The sequence below is a fragment of the Myotis yumanensis genome, unplaced genomic scaffold, assembly GCF_028538775.1.
Source record: "Myotis yumanensis isolate MYYU_CA2020_CCGP unplaced genomic scaffold, mMyoYum1.0.hap1 SCAF_3, whole genome shotgun sequence".
Lineage (NCBI taxonomy): Eukaryota > Metazoa > Chordata > Mammalia > Chiroptera > Vespertilionidae > Myotis > Myotis yumanensis.
Genome location: NW_027223754.1, coordinates 109320245 through 109336830, shown reverse-complemented (window position 1 = coordinate 109336830; position 16586 = coordinate 109320245). Strand labels below are relative to the sequence as shown.

At 42.1% G+C, this 16586-nt stretch overlaps 1 protein-coding gene and 1 pseudogene across 2 annotated transcripts in view; one reads left to right on the top strand and one right to left on the bottom strand.

Annotated features, from left to right (window-relative positions):
• EEF1AKMT1 (EEF1A lysine methyltransferase 1) overlaps nucleotides 1-16586 on the bottom strand; it is a 44645-nt gene that overhangs the window by 15626 nt on the left and 12433 nt on the right. For both annotated transcript variants that reach the window (XM_070409329.1, XM_070409331.1), the window contains exon 3: nucleotides 4435-4517. In XM_070409329.1, the coding sequence (XP_070265430.1) occupies nucleotides 4435-4517 (83 nt within the window). The remainder of the gene's footprint in view (nucleotides 1-4434; nucleotides 4518-16586) is intronic.
• LOC139005178 (mitochondrial pyruvate carrier 1 pseudogene) lies at nucleotides 14477-14704 on the top strand (annotated as a pseudogene).

Below are 16586 nucleotides of genomic sequence, written 5' to 3'. Positions count from 1 at the left end.
CCATCCAAACCACCCAGCCGCTATTGGCCAGAGCCGCCTGAGGCAGACCTCCTCGGACTGGCAACAGCTGACTCTGACTAGAACAGGCTGGGCTCTTTCCAACTGGGCCCCCATAAACCAATGGTCAAAATGAAAATCGGGGGCCAGACTGTGAACTTTATGGTTGATACAGCGGCAGAGCACTCGGTAGTTACTCAGAAGGTAGCTCCCCTCTCAGGACAGGAAGTCACCATTATTGGAGCTACCGGGACCACGGCTGCAGACTGTTCTGCCGCCCCCGCCGATGTCAGTTAGGCGGCCATCAGGTGGTTCATAAATTCCTGTATTTGCCAAATTGCCTGGTCCCTCTAATGGGCAGAGACCTTTTAGCCAAAATGAAAGCAGAAACCACTTTTGCCCCAGATGGTTCAGCACAGCCCTACCTAGGTGAAGAGACCTCTTCAATGATCCTGCCCTTAGCAGTGCCGAGGGAGGAAGAATGGAAACTTTATACCCCCCCAGCCAAAGGCCCCCACATCTGTTCCTGTCAGACCCCCATCAGGGGACTTGGATGATGTTCCTATTATCTGCTCAAGAGCCCAAGGCTGTAAAGATACTTGTTCACTAAAAAGATAATTGTCTCTTTTCTTGAGAGGGCTCCAGAGGGCGCACAAGGACATTTGGCTGCGCCTTGGCGCCACCCAAACAAAAGGCACCTCCTGGAGCCTCAATGGAAAGGTCCCTACACCCAACTCCGTGGTGCTGACGACCCCCACCGCTCTCAAGATAGACGGCGTCGTGACCTGAGTCCATCACACCCACGTCCGGTCAGCGGACCCATCCATAATCCGGAAAGACTTCGTCAAGCTACAGCGTGCTCAACCTGCCTGATGCTGGTAACATTGAATAGACTTAGATAATGCCTGCATCTTCATAGACATGGCTCCAAAGAGACAAAAACAATTTATAGAATCACATGTTTAGTAGCAGAAGATGTGGCTGCCTAAAGCGGCCATGATGCCTATATTATATTTCATTGTCACATTAACCTTTAATTCTCTTGCAAGTTTAAATGTATGTTGACTATCCTAGAAGGGTACTATGTGGGGTGAGCCCCAAAAAGTAAAAGATGCCTAGCTGCCAAGAGGGCAGATGCCCACCTAGGCAAGAAACAGTGCCCAACAGATTTTGGTCTCTGTTGAAAGACAGCTAATAGTTGGCAGCCTGTGTACTGCTTGCAGGCCTTTATAACCATGCCCATGTCAGGGGTAATCTAAAAAAAGAAAAAAAAAAAAAAAAAAACCTATTTAAAATAAAAAGTCTAAAGCATAATTATACATAAAAAGAAAATTTAATACCAACAACTAAAAAAAATTGGCAAAAAAAGTCAAAAAATCTTAGAATAGATCAATATATCTTTCTTCTTATGTAATTCCTCCAAAATTTGGCAATGCTAACATAACAATACATTTCTTTGCATAGATTCAATAAAACCGATTCCTAATAGTGGTTTTATTAACAAAAAACTTTGACTGGAGTATCATATTTTAAAAAACCCTGTCTAAACTCTAAAGACTTGAAGCCAATAAAAATGCCACAAAGGAAGCCTAATATTCTGCTTGGAAGCCCTGAAGATGGCTGGCGCTGGAATGTCAGGCCGATGCCCTACCATCACTAACGGTTAATAAAAATAAAAGAGGAGCAGTAGGGATGCCTCTACATTCCTGCGGAGCCCCCACACGCTCTGGGCCGCAACAAGTAGAAGGGCTACTGAAATGGGCTTAAAGCCTGGAGCGTGGGCTCAGATGGAATTGCTACAGGTGAAGAATTCACCTAACTCAACAGATACTACAGGCGGGCCTGATGGCAACTGGATGGCATGGCTTCCTAGCCCTACGGGGCACATTAAAATTCAACCATGAAATTCCAACAAAGGTAGTCAATTACCATTCTTGTTATGTTTATACAAACATCAGAACAGTAAATAAATTAATCTTAATTTGACTTTTTAATAGCCATAGAAAAATTTTAAGAAAAAAAATCCTATTTCAATAGAAGTTGCTAAAGCTAAAATAGTTTCTTTCCTTATCATCAGGCAACAGTACTCAGCCTTAGCTGAGCCTAAGGATCTCTAAAATTAGAAACCATCCACAGAAAAAGGGGGGAATGAGAGGCGCCAATATAATCAGGTCAGAGAGGTCAAGGAACAAACGGCATCAAAGCGTTACCAGAGTGTTACATTTAACAAGCACCAGAGCAATCAGGAAGGTTAAGAGGGGGAGATGGAACAATCAACTTTTATGGGACACAGCTGCAGCCAGGGAGGTTACGGAGATGGCTGCAGCCCGGGAGTAAACTGAAAAGCAAGCAACCTGATAAGAAAGTGGACAGGCATTAATTCACAACGGCGCCAAGATTCCCAGAAGAGTGACCCCTTTGCTTCCCCCGTTTGCTCCCCCCGTTAGCTAGAAAAAGTATATAACCTATGCCTGAACCCTTAGTCGGGGCTCACGGCCACTGCTCTGCCGCGTTCAGAGTAAGTTGTGGGCCCCGACATATGTTGGAAGCTAAATAAACCCCTTGCGTTTGCATAGAAAGCGTCTCTTGGTTCTTTGTAACAGCGGCTTGCACCCCGGATTTTACAGAGGAATATTCCCAGAAAGTAAGGTAAAAAAGACAACAGGTGGAAAAGAAGACAGTAAGGAAAGTAGATCAGGTCCAACATTCAAATAACAGGAGTTCTAGAAAGAGGAAGAGAAAAAACAGTGGGGGAGGAAATAGGCTTAAGACAGTTTTCCCAAACTGAAGGAAATGAGATTGAAAGAGCTCCCCACCCAGCACGAGAGGGGAATACTCTACACCAGGACACATCAAATATTAGGAATTAAGAAAAAAAAACCAAGTTTGCACTGAGCAAGGAAAAAATGGGTTTCCTGCAAGAACTCAGAACAGCATGGGATTTCTTAATAGCACCTATGGATACTTGGAGGCCAGGAAGCAATGTCCTCAAAACCTGGAATTACATACCCAGCAAAACTATTACAATTGAGAGTAAGAGTGGAATAAAGGCATTTTTAGAAATGAAAGGGTGTTTTTAAAAATATTTTTTAATTTATTTCATAGAGGAAGGGAGAAGGAGAGAGATAGAAACATCAATGATGAGAGAGAATCATTGATTGGCTGTCTCTTGCACACCCCCGCACTGGGGATGGAGCCCGCAACCCAGGCATGTGCCCTTGACTGGAATCGAACCCGGGACCCCTCAGTCCGCAGGCTGACGCTCTATCCACTGAGCCAAACCAGCTAGAGCCAGAAATGAAAGGTTTGAAAAATTCCCTTCCCACATATCTTTTTTGTGGAAGCCATTGAAGGATGGACCTAACCCAGATTAAGGCTGCAAAATGAGAACTGGGGTACAGGAAACTGGAAATCCAAAATAAAAGAGAGGAAAAAGGACTATGAGCATGATGGTGAAGAAAGATACCAAGATAAGAACTGTAACAAAGCTAGAAATCAACCAGTCCAGCTTGGTAAAGCCATGAGGTAATATTTTTCAAGGAGTTGAAATATTTTTGCATTTATAGATAGGAGATAAGCATAACTGGGGAAGAATTTGATGATTAATAGGTGATATGGACATAGAAACACATAAAAAAATAGAAAACTTATAATTTTACAATAAGAAAAAAGTAAAAGGTTCAGCTGTAAAGAACAATATGAACCCTGTTATAGCCCAAATCTGGAAACAATACTATTGGGAGCATGGACAGAAAGCATGCACATCTGTGGAAGTAATAAAGTCTGAACCAGCTTTTTAGGACCATTTGATGTTAAATCACATGCATGTAAAGTTTTGTGGATTTTTATCCTCACCCGAGGATATGTTTATTGATTTAGAGAGAGAGGCAGGGAGAGAGCAAGAGAGAGAGAGAAACATCAATGTGAGAGAAAAATTGGTTGGCTCCTGTATGCGCCCTGACTGGGGAATGAACCCACAACCTAGGTATGTGCCCTGACTGGTAATGGAACCCACAACCTTTAGGTGTATGGGGCAATGCTCTAACCAAATGAGCCACTGGGCCAGGGCTATGCATGTAAAGTCTTGATAAAAATAAAAACCAAGTTAAAAAAAAGAAAACCTACATTCTTAAAATTTCAAAAAGTCAAGTATTAAGATTTTTTTCTCTTAAAACAAACTGTAAGGGTATAAAAGTAAGGAGCAGGTTAGCAAATATTAAAATACAGGACAGAGATAAGACATCCTACAATGCATACATTTCTGGGTGCCCCTAAACTTGTTATTATGGCAGTTCTTATTCCTCATATTCTATAAATCATGAACTACAAACTTTGCAGATTATGAGTCAGACTTCTTACAAACCATCTCTCATCGAGGAAGGACATTGAAAATATTAATTTAGATTAAACAAAAAAGAAACAAAATTTGCATCTCACCTTCCACCTTCCCCAGCAGCCGCAGTCACTTCCTTAGCAAGGCGCAAAGCAGTTTCCTGACTGTACCAAAACTGGCTCAATTGCTGTAGCAGAGGGATGAGTTCAGATCATTTTAGAATTAGCATAAATTTGGTTCCTTTAATTTAAACCTGTGCATATACTTAATATTTCCCTTTTTCTTCTTAAAGCCAATTTTTTGAAATTATTTAAAATTTTATTTTATTGTTTAAAATATTACAAATAGTAGTACATATGACTCCTTTTTTTCACCATTGACCTCCCCCCGGCCTCCCCTGCCCCCCGGCACATGCCCTCACCCCCTAACCCCCAGTGTCTTACGTCCATTGATTATGCTTATATTCATGCATACAAGTCCTTCAGTTGATTTTAAATTAATAGACAAACAGGGATCCAAGATGGCAGGGAGTAGGTAGAAGTTATACTCAAGTCCTTCTAGGAACACACTGGAGTTACAATTAAATTATAGAACAATCAACCTGAATAACAAACTGAAGACTAGCTGAAGAGAAGTCTTATAACCAAGGATTTATAGAATAGCTAGATCAAGACTGGTAAGAAGGTCAGAGACACAAAAAGGGCTGGCCCCTACTACATGCATCCAGTCCCAGACAGAAGCAGCCATCACCTGTGGATTGCTTTGTAGCTCCTACCAGGCACCTCAGGTCACACAGGCAGCATCTGACATTGACCTGCACATGAGTCTCTCCCAAGAGGCCCCAGAACCAACACACTCTGGAGCTGGCTTCAAAGCACAAAAGAACACCACCTGATTAGTTCCACAAAAGGCACATCCAAAGGAAGATCTCGGCAAGCACCAAACCATACTGGGACAAATTCTGCTTCATAGGGTCAGCCCCCTGCACAGTAGCTCATATACTGTGGTTGGGGTCAATCCTCACAGTCAGACAGCCTGAGGGTCAACCCCACCCACAGATGGGCCAACAGTAATCAAGACTCAACTACAACAGGAGGACTCATAACCCAGGCAAAGAACACCTGTGGAGCACCCAGCTCAGGTGATCAAGGATACTGTACCACTGGGCCCCACAGGATACCTAATACATAAGGCCACTCTACCAAAACTGGCAGACAAAGCAGATCTACCTAATACACAGAACTCCTACCCCACCACACAGAGGCAGATAAAATGGGGAGACAAAGAAGCATGCCCCAAATGAAAGAACAGGAGAAATCTCTAGAAAAAGAACTAAATGAAATAGAGGCAAGCAATCTACCAGACACACAGTTCAAGACAATGGTTATAAGGATGTTCAAGGAACTTAAAGGAAGAATGGATGAACTCAGTAGTGAGAACTTCAACAAAGAGATAATAAGCATAAAAAGCGACATAGAAACCACAAAAAGAACCAGTCAGAAATGAAGACTACAATATCTAAAATTAAGACTACACTAGAAGGACTAAACAGTAGGTTGGATGAAGCAGAAAATCGAATCAACAATTCGCAAGGCAAGGTAGCATAAAACACCCAATCAAAGCAGCAAAAATAAAAACAATTTTTTTAGTGATTTGGCAGCTCCCTCATCCTGAACATGCCATGGCTTCCTCCTTTCCCACACCTCATTCTACAAGGCCTAAGTGAAATGTTTCCTGCCCTGGAAGGACCCCCTTGACCTTGCGATCATTATGTCCTTATTCTTTTCCTCTTCCATGGCATTGTACTCTATTTTAAGAACCTGCATTATGTTATGTTGCATAACAGTTTCCTTCTCCCACCAGATGATAAATGCCTGTAGTCAGGGATCATTCTATGCATCTTGACAACTCTCTATCCTCTCCCTTCTGATCTGAAATCAATAAAACATTTTAAAAAATAAAAATAAGGGGGGGGGGGGGAAGGACACATATGTAATACCCTTTGTAATACTTTTAGAAATAAAAAAAAATTTAAAAAATTAAAAAAAATAAAAATAAAAAAATAAATAAAAATAAATAAAAAATAAAAAATAAAATAAAAAAATTCCAACCCAGCCAATGTGGCCCAGTGGTTGGGTGTCAACCCATGCACCAAGAGGTTGCCAGTTCCATTTCCGGTCAGGGCACATCCTGGGGTTGGGGAATTGATCCCTGGTGGGGGCATGCCAAGAAGCAGCTGATCGATGTTTCCCCTCTCATCGATGTTTCTCTCTCTCTCTCTCTTCCTCCCTCTGTAAAAATCAATAAAAAATCTTAAAGAAAAAAGTCCATAATACCCAAAGGAATCTATAGATTCAATGCAATTCCTATCAAAATACCAATGGTGTTCTCTACAGAACTAGAAAAAATCTAAAAATTTATGTGGAACCACAAAAGATCCAAATAGCTACAGCAATCTTGAGAAAGGAGAGCAAAGTTGGAGGTGTCACATTATCTGATATCAAACTATACTACAATGCTATAATAATCAAAACAGACACATAGATCAATGAAACAGAATAGAAAGCCCAGAAATAAAACCACACTTACATGCCACTTAATATATGACAAAGGAGACAAGAACATACAATGGGGTAAAGACAGTCTATTCAACAAATGGTGCTGGGAAAAAAGGAACAGATACATGCAAAAAAACTGAAACTAGACCATCTGCTTACACTGTAAATAAAAATAAACTCAAAATGGATTAAAGACTCAAATATAAGCCTCAAAACCATAAAAGTCCTAGAAGAAAACATAGGCAGTAAAATCTCGGACATTCCTTTGAGCCATATATTTTATGATATACCTCAAACTAAAAAGTTTTTGCACAACGAAGGAAACCTTCAACAAAATGAAAGACAACCTACTGAATGGGAAAAGATATTTGCCAATGATACATCCAATAAGGGGTTAATATCCAACATTTATAAAGAAGTAATACAACTGCCCTAACTGGTTTGGTTCAGTGGATAGAGCGTCAGCCTGCGGACTGAAAGGTCCCAGGTTTGATTCCGGCCAAGGGCATGTACCTTGGTTGCAGGGACATCCCCAGTAGGAGGTGTGCAAGAGGCGATGTTTCTAACTCTCTATCCCTCTCTCTTCCTCTCTGTAAAAAATAAATAAAATATATATTTTTAAAAAAGTAATACAACTCAACATCAAAAAAACAAACAATCAAATTAAAAAGTTGGCAGAGGCCCTGGCCAGTGTTGCTCAGTGAGTTGAGTGTCATCCCATGCACCAAAATGTCGCTGATTCAATTCCTGGTCAGGGCACATGCCCAGTTGCAAGGCTTGATCCCCAGTGGAAGCATGCAGGAGGCAGCAAATTGGTATTTCTCTCTCACATCAAGTGGCCAAGATGAGTGGATAAAAAAAGCTGTGGTACATATCTATAATGGAATATTACTCAGCCATAAACAAGAATGAAATCTGCCCTGGCCGGTGTGGCTCGGTTGTTGAGCATCATCCCGTGCATCAAAAAGTTGCCAGTTTGAATCCTAATAATGGTACATGCCCAGACTGCAGGTTCAGGTTGCATAGAGTAGGCAGTTGATGGATGTTTCTCTCTCACGTTGATGTTTTTCTCTCTCTAAAAATCAATAAAACATAGTTTTATTTTAAAAAAGAATGAAATCTTACCATTTGCAACAGCATGAATGGACCTAGAATGTATTATGCTAAGTGAAATAAGTCAGACAAAGAAAGAAAAATACCATGATCTCACTTGTATGTGGAATCTATAAAGCAAAATAAATGAATAAAACAAAATAGAAAAAGACTGATAGACATACAGAACAAACTGATGGTTTCCAGAGGGGTGGGAGAGTTAGGGGACTGGGTGAAAAGGGTGAAGGTATTAAGAAATACAAATTAGTAGTCACAAAATAGTTACGGGGATGTCAAGTAGAGCATAGGGATGTAGCCAATAATATTGTAATAACTAGGTATGGTGCCAGGTAGATATTCAAAATATTGGAGGGACCACTATGTAAACCATATGATTGTCTAACCATCATTCTGAAACTAGCACATTGAATGTAAACTGTAATTGAAAAAAATTTTTTTTTAAAAAATAGAAGGCCCCAACTAAGTATGGAATTGATGCACTGGGTACCACTGGCTGCTCATACCACAAAAGAAGACAAGCAGTCAATGTTTCTCCTGATGGAAGAACACATCCCCATCAGTGTATGAGTACTGCCCAAAACACTAAACCTGAATCTGATTAAGCCTCTAGTCTAGATTCAACTAGCAACTATCAGGATCACAAATACAGAGGATTGGAGAACGTGTGAAACACCACCACAGAGATGCCCAGGCCCTACCCCTTTTCTGTGGCCTCCTGTCTTTACCTGAGGAATGTTTACTGAATTACTTGTTTTTCCCTTAGGGGCAAGTTGTTTGTTTTTCATGGTGTTCCTTCTATTCATGCTGATTATTTCCTTTAAATTTCTAGTGAGCCTTAATTATCTACTCACATTTATAAATTATCTTAATTTAATGGAAAAAGTGGATTCCTCTGCAATGCAAGAGGCCCATTTCTCCCCTGAATGACAGTGGTGTGAGTATGCTGCCAGTGTACACTGATATTTCATAAACCCAGATTTTAAATATTTCCAAAAAATACATGATCATTTCAATAAATGCAAAAAGAAAAGCATTTAACAAAATTCAACACCCCTTTATAATTAAAACAAAACTTAAACAAAAAATAATTCTTTATTGTTGGAAGTATTACAAATGTTCCCCTCTTCCCCCCATTGGCCCCCTGCAGCCCACCGCACCCCGCACCCCAGGCCCTCACCATCCCATTGTCTGTGGCCACGGGCCATGCATATATGCATACAAGGTCCTTGGTTAATTAGCTCCCACCCACCCACCCTCCCCACCTTCCCTCTGAGATTCTGCACTCTGTTCCATGCTTCCATGTCTCTGGATCCACTCCATTCATCAGTTTATTTTGTTATTTAGATTCCACATATGAGTGAGATCATGTGATACTTGTCTTTCCCTGACTGACTTATTTCACTTAGCATGTTACTCTCCAGGTCCCTCCATGCTGTCTCAAAGGGTAAGAGATTCTTCTTTTTTACTGCTGCATAGTATTCCATGGAATAAATGTACCACAGCTTTTTTATCCACTCATCTAATGATGGGCACTTGGGCTTAAAACAAAACTCTTAGCAAATTAGGAGTTGGGAACTCCTTCAAACTTACCAAGGGCATCTAGAAAAAAACAACAGCCAATATCATACTCAGAGAGTGAGAGACCTAACATTTTCCCCATATGATTAGAAGCAAGCAAGACTGTCTGCTTTCAATATATTACTCAACATTCGCATTAACACAAGAAAATAATAGTAAATAAAGAAGTAAAACTGCTAATATTTGCATGTTGTATGATTGTTTACCTAGAAAATATCAAGAAAAAAAATGTTTCCAAAGATGAAATATACATATTAATTTGGATATCTGTACCTATGAACTCATGTCTGTGTACATTTATGTCTACATGTCCATGTCTAACCATTCTTAGCTACTGCAAAAACTCCAACCTCTGATTCCCTCTTTGCCTACAGAAAATCCTCCATGGACGTAGTATGTAGGGCTTCTGCTTCACTTGATTTGGGAGGCAGTAGAGTTTTCTGATGGTTGGCTACTGAGCTGCCCTTCTCCCACATTTTTGTCAGAGCACAGTGATGTGTTTTAGCTGTCCTTGCATCATTTAAAAAAATAAAAATCTTAGTCTTAATCAATGTGTTACACTAATTTGAAAGATATATGCATCCATATATTCAATGCATCATTATTTACAACAGCAAAAATATGGAAGCAACCTAGGTGCCCATCGATAGATAATAAAGAAGATAAATGCCTATATACAATGGCATAATACTCAGCCATAAAAAAGAATGAAATCTTGCCCAGCCAGTATTGCTCAGTGGTTGAGCATCAACCCATGAACCAGGAGGTCATGGTTTGAATCCTGGTCAGGTCACATGCCTGGGTTGTGGGCTCAATCCCCAGTACAGGATGTGCAGGAGGCAGCCGATAAATGATTCTCTCTCATCACTGATGGTTCTATCCCTCTCTCCCTCTCCCTTCCTCTCGCTAAAATCAATAAAAAACGTATTTTTTAAATGAAATCTTAATGATACTGTTGTAATTAATCCAGTTATAAATCAAAGTAAAGGTACAAAGGGAAGGCCAAATAATATAGGCATGTCATTTGTGCAACTTTTGCCAGGAAGCTGCAATTTAATATTACCCAGGACTATTCCCTGCAGATCAATGGGGGAAGGGACTGCACAAGTGGAGAACAGCCACAATCCCAGTAAAGTCTGGGTGAAATAGGGAAGGTACTTGTCTGTCAGTCACACCTGGGAACAGGTCATTGGCCACAGTAGGCATGGCCACTGCAAGCACAGAAAGATTTGAGATACTTAATCTCCTAAACAAAGGAGCTCACTCTCTCTTGCTCTTGGCTTGCTTGCACTTGACTCCTGGCTTGCAGGGCTCTCACTCTCCTACATTCACCCTCCTCTAATGGACTTCAACTACCTTAGTGCTAAACTGGACCCAGCTACAATATGGAACAGAAACTTGGACACTGGTTTTGCTTCTACCTTTATTGAATCCTCAGCTGTACATCTTCTAGGACTGAACTAAGGGAAATGGGACTTTACAAACCCAGGGATATAATTCCACACAAATAAAAATCACTCATCCTCCCATGCGAGTCTCGGAAAATTCTTTTTCTCCAGATAACATAAGGACCCAACCACAAGCACTCAGTGGGGAAAGGGATACCTCACTTTCACCGATAACATTATCATCTGTGATCATATGGATGGACCTAGAGGGTATTATGTTAAGTGAGTTAAGTCAGAGAAAGACAAATGCCATATGATTTCACTTATATGTGGAATCTAAAGAACAAAATAAATGAACCAACAAAACAGAAATTGCTGGGGTCCAACCCCAGCGGGTCCAGGGGACCCCAAAGGTGTGGACAGGGTCGGCAAAGAAGGAATGACACGGAGGCTGCGTTCAGTTGATCATCATAGTCGGGTTCTCTTGTCAGGGTCTCCTGCCATGTTCTGTAGCCATGTTCTGTCCAGGTTCTTTTGCCATGTTCTCTGGCTAGGTTCTGGTTAGGATCTGACGTTTATTGTCTTGTTACATCCGTATTTATACCAGCCGATTTTAATCCTGTCAATTTCTATTACAAAGGTTAGGGTGTTTCTTATCTCCATTACAGGGAGTAAAGATTATGTAGCTTAACTACCCGCCTGGCACTTAATTAAGGGGTTGTATCCCCTCCCTAACCTCAGGGAAAAATCCCCACCTGAGGAAACAACCTTTCTCAGAGAGGTGACCTTGGTTAAAACACATGGCACTAAGGAGAGCAAACATATTAAGAACAATATGCTATATATGCCAGGTCCCTTGAAACATATGCTGTGCAGATGTTTCTTTCCTGCAGCGACTGTGTCAAGCAGCAAGGATGGACCGGCTTCCGGCAAATTCCCCCTTTTTTATTTTTTAAATGATAGCGCGTGCAAATCAGTGGCCACCTCTCAGATTGGGCTGTTTAAGACTCGGAAGAAGACTGGCAAGCAATGACAATAAGCATAGCTATAAACATAGTGGATGGAGTGCACAAGGAGCCTTGTTTCTGTAGAAGGTTACTGTCTCTTCAGTCAAGGGATTTCAGCTGTCCTCAAGTCGGTGGTTTGGTTGTCCTTGTTGATCTGGCTATCGGGCAGCATCATAGGCGACGGGCTTCCCGAAGCATCAGTGAGTTGAAGGGCTGCATCAAAGGGTCCATCAGGGCCGTGCTTGATGGTGGTGTCGGTGTCCGGGGAGGAGTCAGCTGTGCCCTCTGGGTCGGACGATATGGATGATACCGGGGAGGAGGAGGATGAGGCGGAGATGGAGGGTGGTGTGACATAAGGTCGGATTAGACGGTCTGGAATCCACACAGGTGAGTCTGCATCCTGTGGAAATATACAAGCATCTCCTCTCACCCAGGTTAAAAGTACATCAGGTCCCTTCCAGGCTCCTGTAAGTAAGTCTTTCCATTTGACGAAATAAGTGAGTTTCTGCTAAATGAAAGTTTCTTTTGCTGATTTACTCAGAGTCCTCGGACTTGGCTGAGAGAGTAGCTTCCACTTCTTGCTTTTCTACCATCTGTTGGGCCTGTTGTTAACTTCTTCAGCTGACCCCATGTTGGCAACTCAGTCCCTTGCATAGCCTTTCTTTTCTTCTTTTTGCCGTTTTTCTGTCATTGGGGCAACTCTAAGTCTTTGGAACGATGAGACAAGGAGCTTCTCTGGGTCCATTGTGGTGACGCACGTAATGCATTTACTCAATCCAAAGCAGGCATTAAAAAGAAAAACCCCAAATGCTCTCTTGTATCCATTTTAAGAGTAGGATTGGCGCTTTTCGCTATTACCTGAGTCCTGATCTATCACCTCAGGGAGAGCTTTCCAATCCTGCACTTTTCCGGGGTGGGAAGACTGCAGTGGGGTTAAGGATAAGGCTCCTTGGGCCTACCTTCTCCCATGCCTCTACATTTACCTTTCTGGCACCTTTCCTTCCTCAGAAAAGCATGGACATACTTCTTGTATAAAACATTCCGTCTGACTGGGAGTAACCTTAACTCCTCTGCTAGCAAGCATATGTGTTAAAAGATCAATACGGAGTCTTTTTTTCTTTAGACTCAGTATGGCACATCTTCTTAATCTAAAGATCAATACAGATTCTTCTTTCTTTGGACTCAGTATGGCACATCTTCTCAATCTAAGTTCTGTACTATCCACCTTCTTACCCTACTTATCCTCTATAGGGGGGTCTGTAGCACCCTGGTGGAGTCCTATCCGTCCCGAGTGTGGGGGTTCTCAATGGGGAGGGGGCTTACCTAAGGGAATCCTGTTCCAGGGGTCCCCAAAGGTGAGGACGGAGTCGGCGAAGAAGGAATGACACGGGGTCAGCGTTCAGTTGATCAGCATAGCGAGGTTCTCCCTTCAGGATCTCCAGCCAAGTTCTGTCTAGGATCTCTTGCCAAGTTCTGTCTCTAGGTTCTGTCTCTAGGTTCTGTCCAAGTTCTCTTGCTAGGTTCTGTTTCTAGGTTCTGTGTAGGATCTCCAGCCAAGTCTTGTCTCTTCGTTCTCTCTCTAGGTTCTGTGTCTAGGTTCTCTCGCCATTTTTTTGCTAGGTTCTGTCTCTAGGTTCTGTAGTCAGGTTCTGTTGCAAGGTTCTCTAGCCAGGTTCTCCAGCCAGGTTCGGTCGCCAGGTTCTTTAGCCAGGTTCTATCCAGGTTCTTTTGCCATGTTCTGTCTAGGTTCTCCAGTGAAGTTCTATAGCCAGGTTCTGTCCAGGATCTTTTGCCATGTTCTCTGGCTAGGCTCTGGTTAGGATCTGATGTTTACTGTCTTGTTACATCCGTATTTATACCAGCCGATTTTAATCCTGTCAATTTCTATTACAAAGGTTAGGGTGTTTCTTATCTCCATTCCAGGGAGTAAAGACTATGTAGCTTAACTACCCGCCTGGCACTTAATTAAGGGGTTGTATCCCCTCCCTAACCTCAGGGAAAAATCCCCACCTGAGGAAACAACCTTTCTCAGAGAGGTGACCTTGGTTAAAACACATGGCACTAAGGAGAGCAAACATATTAAGAACAATATGCTATATATGCCAGGTCCCTTGAAACATATGCTGTGCAGATGTTTCTTTCCTGCAGCGACTGTGTCAAGCAGCAAGGATGGACAGGCTTCCGGCAAGAAATAGACTCATAGAGATAGAACACATGGTTGTCAGATGGGAGAGGGTTCAGGGGGCTGGGTGAAACATATGAGGGAATTAAAAAGCACAAATTGGGTGTCCCTTCTGTCCGCTGGGCCGGGGCTGTAGGGCTCCGAGGAGCGGCGGCGAGGGCAGCGAGGGCAGTGAGGCCAGCGAGGGCAGCGAGGGTGGCCTGCGGCCCAGCACTGCCGCGGCGGGCGCGCTGGCAAGTGCGGAAGGCGGCGGACTATGTCTGGAGCGAGGATTTCCGGGACTACCTCATGAGCATGCACTTCTGGGACCCAGTAGCCAACTGGAGTCTCCCCATTGCTGCCATCAATGACATGAAAAAGTCTCCGGAGATTATCAGTGGGAGGATGACGTTCGCCCTCTGCTGTTACTCTCTGACGTTCATAAGATTTGCCTACAAGGTGCTGTCTCACAACTGGCTCCTGCTCCTGTGCCATGCCACCGAGGTGGCCCAGCTCCCCCAGGGTGGGCGCTCATCAAACACAAGAGGAGTAAGAAGGCAGCAGCGTAACCACCGGCAGGGAGGGGCTGGCGCCGGGCAGGGAGGCTCTGCCGCTGCTGAGCCACCGGCTCGGCTCCGTCATCAGGACAGTCCTGCTGGGGAAGACCGGCTGAGCACTGTTTTGCTGTTTTTACTGACCCGACCATTTCCGTGAGACAGCGAGAGCCCCAGAGCCCCTGAACCACCCCCGGCTGCCTCGCAAGTACTGACTACTCTCCTCCTCCCCCAAACGAGTAGTCGCACAGGCAGTCATTTCCGTGATTCCCAGCGATGCTTTCTCTGAAGCTGTGTTTGTTCTCTGTTAGAATTTACTGAACGAGCAACGGAAGAGAACAAAGTCGGTGACTCTTAGGACCTGAGTGCTCAGAACTCTTGACTTGTTCTGTAATGACCATGAGACAACCACAGCTGGCTACATCCTTAAGATCTCACACCCAGGGTCTGAAAAGTATTCATTTCCATGCAGTGTGTATTCTGAAATGCTGTAACTTAACAGCAATAAATGATTTAAATATTTGTCAAATGAAAAAAAAAAAAAGCACAAATTGGCAGTTAAAAAATAGTCATAGGGATGTAAAGTACAGCATAAGGAATATAGTCAACAATATTGTAATAACTATGTATGGTGCCAGATAAGTACTAGACTTATTGGGGTAATCACTTCATAAGTTACATAAATGTCTAACCACTATGCTTGCATACCTGAAACTAATAAAATATTGAATGTCAACTGTAATTGGAAATAAGTGAAAAGTGTCAAAATTATAAGAATTGTTAATTCTAGGTAGTGGAATTAGGACTTTTCTTTTTAATCTTTACCGGAGGATATGTTTATTGATTTTAGAGAGAGAGGGAGAGAGAGAGGGACAGAGAAACATCTATGTGAGAAAGAAACATTGACTGACTCCCAAACATGCCCCAACAAGGGATCGAACCTGCAACATAGGTATGTGCCCTAACCAGGAATTGAACCCTCAACCTTTAGGTATACAGGATAACAGTCCAACCTACTGAGCTACCCAACCAGATAGGACTAACTTTTACTTTTTTTTTGTTCATATATTTTGTATAGATTACTTTTAGAATCAGAACAGAGTACATAGTATTTAAAAATTAAGCAGAAGGAAAAGAGAAAGATGACTCAAGAATATTGCAGTTCTTCAGGTGTCTGATGCTTTCTATCTATAGAAGCACCAAGCTAGAAGACAAACACAAAGAAACAAACAGTGGGAAAGAGGCTTTGCGTAGATGGAACATTCAAAGAATGGAGAGAAATATTTTTATCACAGTCAGTTTCAAACAGGTGGTAAATAGAAAAATTTTATATAAGAAACCCAAACTTGACATAAAATGTAAAAGACTGTAGAAAACACACCAATATACAAAGCTTCATTCTAGTTGCAAAGGGAGGAAGACAAATCTATTATCTAAGGGAGTCACAGAAAATTCAAGCTTCATCTAATTCTCAACTATCTCCTGCAAAAAAAATTTAATTTTTTACATCTGAGCTTATGTTAGAAGTTTCCCTCAACTCAACTTTTTTCTCTTTCACTTCCTATTTTTATTTGGACCATACAATATAATTAAAATGCACACTATACACCAGAAACTATTAATATCATCTGAACTCCTTTTCATTAATGTTTCATTACATGTTTAAGTTCAGTTACCCCATTTACTACCATGATATTTTTTCCCTTTCTACAGGATTGCTGAGCTCTATCTATAAAAACAAATAGAATGCATCTGCATACAGGAAGGAGTCACACCTTTGTGTGGGACATGACATGCTATTCCCATCTGAAAAGTCCCATCCACTGATTATCAAGCTTGAAAGTTCACGACCAGGAAAATCTGCATTTATGCCATCTTAAAATATTCCTGGACAGCT